The sequence below is a fragment of the Dromaius novaehollandiae genome, chromosome 30 (genome assembly GCF_036370855.1).
Source record: "Dromaius novaehollandiae isolate bDroNov1 chromosome 30, bDroNov1.hap1, whole genome shotgun sequence".
In the NCBI taxonomy this organism is placed as follows: Eukaryota; Metazoa; Chordata; class Aves; order Casuariiformes; family Dromaiidae; genus Dromaius; species Dromaius novaehollandiae.
The window spans coordinates 3,175,466-3,183,101 of record NC_088128.1 but is presented as its reverse complement, the minus strand read 5'-3'; the positions used below and the strand labels follow the sequence as shown (position 1 = coordinate 3,183,101).

The following is a 7,636-nucleotide window of genomic DNA, read 5'->3' as shown; positions in this document are numbered from 1 at the left end:
CAGCAGCAAACTGATGTGGCTCCTTACTCATGCCTCCCCCAAAGCAAGCTCTGACAAAGGGTCCCAGCCTTCTTTTTGGTGCAACCCATCAGGAGGGACAATGACACTATAAGCGTGGAGTGCGGGGAGCATTAATCCTTCTTCAGGCACTTCCCAGGCCATGTGGAGGTCCAGGACTTCAAGGACTACTGGCTCTGCACCATGAGCTCGCTTTAGTGTACCCACACTCTGAACATTGTCTTGGATTATATGTCAGCGTTTTTCTCTCCCAGACACTTTCAAGTCCAGCTCTGCTTCTTTCTGATCTCTCCCAATCCCTCCTCTGATCTCGCTGGACATTCCCACGCCCCCTCCCCTGTTCTCCTCCAGGGCCCCGAGCTGGTGGTGCTTGTCTGCAGAGCGAGCAGGCTGTGAGGCCACAGGTCCACAGGGTGACTCTGCACTGGTCATGCTAGTGTGAGTGGGAAGCAGACACAACCAAATGGGGATCACGGCCTCCAATCCCTCCAGGGGACTGCAAATGTGGCAGGCGCTTGGAAGGACTATGAAGCATTTCCAAGGGTGCTAGCTGTGTCCAGGTGCGCCTCTAGATCCCGTTCCTGGTATTTCACAGTGGTGACATGAATTGCTCCCCAGTCTCCCTTCCCCATGCAAACTGGGTCCTCACAGCCTCTGCTGGGATTGCAGAGTTCTGCTTTTCCCACACATACCTGGGTTTAGCACTTTACTTTTAGATGACTCCACCTTGGAGGACATCTCCCTTTGTGAGGCTCCCCTCACTGCCCACCCAAAGAACCCGCTGTCCCAGCAGATCCCCTGTGCTCTCCTGGCACCTCCAGCTTCCCCCTCCAGAAGGACAGGCATCGGACATTGGGCCTTAACATGTGGCACGACTCTGGGTATGTAAATCTGTGACCATTCATCCCCTCCACTGTCACTGGACACTGATGGGGGAGTCCTAAATCCAGCCCTTTGTCTCTAAGAGGTCATTACACCATTATGAGCTTTTTGCTCCTGAACCCATGGAGAACCCTGCACAGTACGCCATTTTTGGGTGCAATTCCTTGGGCCTATTCTTGACACCAGCTTTGGAGGAAGCCCAGCCTTCAGGCACGGCACTGGGTAGAACCTACTTTATTACAGACATACTGTGAGGGAGTCAGCTCTGACCCAGTTATTATTAATTAGACAGAATTTTATGTAGACACCAGATGAGACGGAGCAGTCTCAGTAAAGGTGGAATGAATCCAAGCATTTGCACAGCAACATGATAACAAATAATAATACTACTAATGATAGCAATAATATTAATAATGAAAATAAAGTGAACAACACATCGTCCTGGTGTGGGAGACAGTGGGATTCATTTGTGGAGAGAAATGGCAATTTTACCACTGCTGAAAAATGTCCATGAAATCGCTTTCCTCAGGGCATCCTTGAGCTCCTTGTTCCTCATGCTGTAGATGAGGGGGTTCACTGCTGGAGGCACCACCGAGTACAGAACAGCCACCACCAGATCCAGAGCTGGGGAGGAGAGGGAGGGGGGCTTCAGGTAGGCAAACATTGCAGTGCTGACAAACAGGGAGACCACGGCCAGGTGCGGGAGGCACATGGAAAAGGCTTTGTGCCGGCCCTGCTCAGAGGGGATCCTCAGCACAGCTGTGAAGATCTGCACGTAGGACAGCACAATGAAAATGAAACACCCAAACATGAAACAGGCAGTAACCACAAGAACCCCAAGTTCCCTGAGGTAGGAGTCTGCGCAGGAGAGCTTGAGGATCTGGGGAACTTCACAGAAGAACTGCTCCACAGCATTGCCTTGGCAGAGTGGTATTGAAAATGTGTTAGCAGTGTGCAGGAGAGCATGGAGAAAACCACTGGCCCAGGCAACTGCTGCCATTTTGACACAAGCTCTGCTGCCCATGAGGGTCCTGTAGTGCAGGGGTCTGCAGATTGCAACAAAGCGGTCATAGGCCATGACAGTGAGGAGATAAAACTCTGCTGCAAGTAAAAAAAGGAAGAAAAAGACCTGGGCAGCACATCCTGAATACGAAATGGCCCTGGTGTCCCACAGTGAATTGAGCATGGATTTGGGGACAGTGGTGGAGATGGAGCCAAGGTCCAGGATGGAGAGGTTGAGGAGGAAGAAGTACATGGGGGTGTGGAGGTGGTGGTCGCAGGCTACGGCTGTGATGATGAGGCCGTTGCCCAGAAGGGCAGCCAGGTAGGTGCCCAGGAAGAGCAAGAAGTGCAAGAGCTGCAGCTCCTGTGTGTCTGCAAATGCCAGGAGGAGGAACTCATTGAGGGAGCTGCTGTTGGACATTTTGTTATCTCCAGGCATGGGGGACTGTCAAAAGAAGAAAAGACATTGACAAGTTAGGAGAGAATCTTCAGGCAACCCCCTCCCCCAAATGTTGCAGTTCTCATACAACCCCCCACATTGCCCCTCTTTATTGAGAGGATCTTTGTGCAGCTCCCTTGCTTCAGCTCCACTTTGCACTGGTTGTGTGTGCTGCTGTGAGGAGCCGGGACATCTGCCCGTGGGCTCCAGAGGAGTCAGTCCTGCTGTGCAGCAGCGGGAACGGGGGAATGGGGGTGATTAGCTCTGACGTTCATGACTTCTGTCAGGTGAAATCCACCCGTCATGTGGAAGAGCTTTTCAGCACCTTCACTCTGTATCATAGAGAATGAGTGTTGAGAAACAGAGTTTTAGAGATTTTTAAATGGTGTTCATTTTCTAGTAGATGTCCTTGTCACCCCTGGGGATTGTTCCTCGAAGAAGAAATCCTTGGCATTTCTACTGTGAGTCCTGAGAAAAACAGATTCTCTGTCCCTATTAATCTCGCAGAGTGAAGGTTTAGGAGTCCCAGTTCCTCCCCAAACCAGGAACCTCTTTCTCTTTTTGTCTCTGCCAAAATTAGGGAGAAAACTGAAAGCACAGACACCTGAAGGAAAGCTCCTTCTCTTTCAAGTAGCTCTCCTCTTGATATTCCTCTTGAAAAGACTTCTTGGATATCTCCTGTGCATGAGCTAGAGCTGTGAGCAGCCCTGACCCATGCAGCACCCTCTCGGTGGGAGAACGAACCTGCCTGCTGGTGGTCGCTCCTCTCACCCAGAGCTTTGTCCTGCAGAAGTCTAGGGAGCTCCCTGGGCAGGCTGAGTGCTGACCCTCACAGACAGCAGAATCACCCCACTGAACTTCTCTGGATTACAGCCCTGCCCAGACCTGAGGGCACATCCAGGCTTCACCCCCATGCAGCTGTCCCTGGGAGAAGGGAGCAGCATGCCCTGTCCCTGTGACCATGTGGCAGGGAATCCCTGTTCTAAAACACCTCCTCCTATGCACTAGAAGAACAGGGAGAGCAATTCTTAAAAAGCCTATCAGTCATGGAATGGGCTGGGTTCAGAAGTCCCCCCCTCCCCCTCCCCGGAACCTTGGTAGCACTGCCCTGCAGCCAGAGACTTACCGTGTCTAGCGCTGTGAAGCTTTCTCTTGGAACAAGCTCTCCTCTGCCCTCCCGCTCCACACTGCCTTGCACTTCTGTCTTCTCTCTCTCTGTCTCCTCTCTCTGTTATGTCAGCAGCAGCAGGCAGTGCCCGCAGCCCTGCTGCCCTGTGCAGAGGAGCTGCTCCTGCACACAGCTGTGTCTGGGCAGTGCTGCCAGGTTGCCATGAGCTCCCTCCATCCCAGGAGCCTGGCCCCACTCAGGAGCAGAGGCCCAGCCAAAGATATGACTTTCTCTGCCCCCTGGGCTCCCTCGAGCTTTTCCTGGGGCTCCAAGGCTGACAGCTCCTGAGGGGCAGCAGGGTCCCTTCTGGGAAATGCTCTTGGAATTGTGCTAACCACCTACAGTCCCTCTCTGGGTTGTGGAGAGAGACCGATTTCAGCAGTGTGCTTTATCCTGTCAGAGGACAGAAGTGGAAATGTTCCCCTCTGTCAAGCCCTATTCCTGTCCCACTACCAGGCAGGAGACCTAGACAGTGACAGGGAGGGCTTCCTTTCCCCTGCGCAGGGCAGTGATTCAGAGGAGGGAATGCAGGCGTTCAATCTCAGCTGAGAAGGCCTTGGGCAGGAGTGGGATCCAGCTCCCTCCGGGCATGCCACAAACCCATCGGAGGTGGGATTCCTCTTGCCTCAGTTCAGGGGTGCACAGAAGAGGTGCCTGCATGCAAGCCCCTTGCCTCAGCTCCCACGATAAGCAATAGGGATGGAGCTGGAGTCAGTGGCTCGAGCCCAAACCCCTGGTGATGGCTGAGGTTCCAGGCTTGGTCCAAGTCATTTGTGTGTGTCTGCCACCTCTGATGGAGCAATGCTGAGAGACCCACATCCTGCCTGAGCATCAGCTGTGGGCCAGTGGGGTGGTGGGGCAGGTTCACTTGGCCACCTGAATCTACACCAAATTTTTTGGCATCTGAACTGTCCTTAGCCATGCATTTCCATGGTGCCCACAGAGCTTTTCAGCTGACCAAAAGGAGGAGTTCACCATAAGGAGAGCCAGGTCGCTCTCTAGTCCCTGTCAGCTGTATATGCTGCAGCTCAAGTCACTATAGAGCTACGACACATGCACATCTCAGCATTGCAGACACTCCAGTTAGTTCAGGGCTCTCATTTTAAAGGAATCAAAAAGGCCTCCAGGGCTGTGCCAGGTGCCTGGGGTGGCAACACAACTGCATGTGGCTGGCACATACCACACAAGACCTCCAGGAAAGCCATGTGCTGGTGGAGGGGGTATGGGGCAGACACCACAGGGTCTCTCAAAGGGGTTTGGGGCCTGTGTGCCAGCAACTGAACACCCAACACCACCACCATGGCATGGAGGGAAAGTCCATCCCGGCTACATCCAGGGTGCTGCAGGACTGGGAGGCCCATCACACCAGAGTCTCCACTTGGGTGCCCATGCTTTCAAACCCTGACAGTTCTCCTTTTCCTGAACCTTCTCTCCCACTGACGGTATGAACAGCAAACATGCTAGTGATGTCCACAGCATGGCTAGATCAAAGGCTATGCTACACCCAGGGACCTTTTTAGCAGCAGCTTGTCTTTTTTGGACATCCTCTTCACCTCTGTCACAGGCCCCAAAGTGCTTCGGAGCCACCTGGGGCAGCAAACCCCTCTCCTACCAGGGCTGCATGGCCCAGCTGTGGTTCTCTCTGGCTTTGGGGACTGCAGGGTTTGCTCTCTTCATCAGCACCTTCTTTCAGCATCCCATTGCCATGTGCCATCCACTCCAGCACGTCTCTGCTATGAAGCAAAGCCTTTGCATATGTGACGTCCTGGGCACGCAGTAACAGGTTTCCCTGTCATAAGGCTGCACTTGGGCCTGGTGCCACAGCTGAGGTGCTGCAGCTCCAATGTGTACAGGTGCCCTCAGGCTGGGGAACAGGCACGAGCTCTGCATGCTGTCACAGAAGTGTGGCATTGTTGGAGTAGCTGCTGAGACATCCCATGTTGGATGGCTGAGGTGTCCAGCACAACTGCATTTTTTTCTAGCAGATACACCATGGGACGCACAGGAAAGCCATGGCTTTTTGGACTGGTGCTGGACAAGTGCCCCAGGGCATCTCCGGTTTCCTACCTGGGCCCAGACAAATGAATCCCAACACTGCCTTTAGGCACAGCCTGTACTGTCCACATCCAAGTGTGCTGTGTAAATGGGAGGCACACCAAAGTCTCCACTTTAGTCTCTGCACTCTCAAACCCTTCTTGCTCTCCTCCCCCTGAACCTCTTCTCACCCCTGGACAATATGAATGGGGAATGGGCTAATGATGACCTCAGGGTGGCTGGATCGCAGGCTGCCCAGGTCCAGGGACTTCTTCAGTGGCACCTTGTCCTGCCTGGAGATCAGTTCACCTCTGTCGCAGGCCCCAAGGTGCTGCAGAGTCAGCTCAGGCAGCAAACCCCTCTCCTGGCATTCCTGCATGGCCCAGCTCTGTCTCTTCCTGGCCTTGGGCACTGCAGGGTTTTCCCTCTCCTTCTCAGTGGGAAGCTCCTTTCATACCTCAGCTCTTGGGCAATAAGGCAACATGCAGGAAGTGAATGGAGGGAGAGGCAGCAAAGCAGGAATTTAGAAATACTGTCCAGTGAATCAGGGATGGTGTTAGGGAAGACAAAGCTCCCCCTAGGATTGACACTTGCAGGGGACGTCAAGAGCATGGAGAAAAGCTGCTACTGCTTCAGCTGTAGTGAAGGAATAAAAAGGAAAATGTTGCCTCACTGTTGGATTGGGCAGGGAATCTAGTAAGAGCAGCTGCAGGTAGGTCTGAGGAGCTCAGTGCCTTCTTGGCTTTAGCCTTCACCAACAAGATCTCCCAGGCCATTGTGTCGAGAGTCAGGACTCCAAAGAAAAACAACAACAACAACAACAACAAAAGGTGGAAGAGGGTTGAGTGAGGCATGACTTGAAAGACCTCAACCATACAAGTCTATGGGACTGGATGGGCTGGATCCGAGGTCATTGAGAGGCCTGGCCGCTATTACAACAAGGCCAGTCTCTACCCTCTGTGAAAGGTTGTGGAGATCGGGGAGGTCCCAATGACCAGGAAAAGGAATATGTTGTGCCCATCTTCAGAAAAAGCCACAGGGACAACCTGGGGAGCTGCAGGCCATTCAGCCTCACTCTGGTGAGGAGTGTTTCATGGAGTGAATCCTCTCACAACACATTTCTGGGCACACGAAGGAGAAGGAGGTGCCTGGGAGCACTCAGCATGGATTTACTGAAGACAAATCATTCCTGAGCAACCTGATTGCCTGCTCTGATAAAGGACCTGTACTTGCAGAGGAGAGGAGAGTAGTGGATGTTATTTACCATTATTTTAGCAAGGTGTTTGATGCTGTCTCACATTGTTTTCTTGTATACAAGTACACGTTACAATACACTGGGTAGACAACTGGATAGATAAAAAGCTGGTTGGATGATCACACTCAGAGGGTTTTTGTGAATGGGTTGTGCTGTGCCTGGAAGCTGGTGACAAGTGGAGTACACAGGGGTCTCTACTGGGATCTGTCCTGTTTAACATGTTCATCAGTGACCTGGAAGACACAACTCTCAACACATTTATTTCCACAAAAAAATAACCAAAAAAAATCGATTGCATCATATTATTATAGAAAAAGAAAGGAGGTGAGAAGCAGGGCACAACCTGCAGTCAGGCTGATGCAGAGCCAGCTCCTGGGAGCTACAGAGTCTTAGGAGGAGATGCAAATCACAGTCCGAATCCCACCGAGAGCAGCAGGAGCTCTTGCCATGGAGAGAGGTTTATGAGCAGCGTCTTCCAGCTCCCTGAGCTGCCAGCAACCTCCTGACTGTTTAATTTGGAATGGAAGCTATGGGCACACACAACGTCCTCATTTGATGTCATTCAATCTGAAACAAATGTGGATGTTCACACATAATAGGAAGCATATCAAAGCTAGGCCACCTCCTTACCATGAGTTCCACCTATCTCTCTGACTTGAGTCAACAAATCCCATGAGATTAAAGGATTGAAAAGTTCCCTGTGTGCATCTTTCTTCAGAGGATGTGGTGCGAACAAACAGAGCTGACAGGCCCAGGGTTGCCAGAGCTGCCAACTTCTCCAGAGCACGGATTCCTGCAGGCTCCAGGGGAGACCTTTGCCTGCACCCTGGCTCTCCAG

The 7,636-nt window shown here is 52.4% G+C and overlaps 1 protein-coding gene across 1 annotated transcript; it reads right to left on the bottom strand.

Moving 5' to 3' along the window:
• Window positions 1–1,363: 1,363 nt before the first annotated feature.
• On the bottom strand, window positions 1,364–2,305 carry LOC135324051 (olfactory receptor 14A16-like; the record flags this gene model as incomplete). The annotated part of the gene is made up of 1 exon (XM_064499485.1): window positions 1,364–2,305. A coding segment is annotated over one exon (942 nt), but the record flags the coding sequence as incomplete, so codon positions are not given.
• Window positions 2,306–7,636: the final 5,331 nt, after the last annotated feature.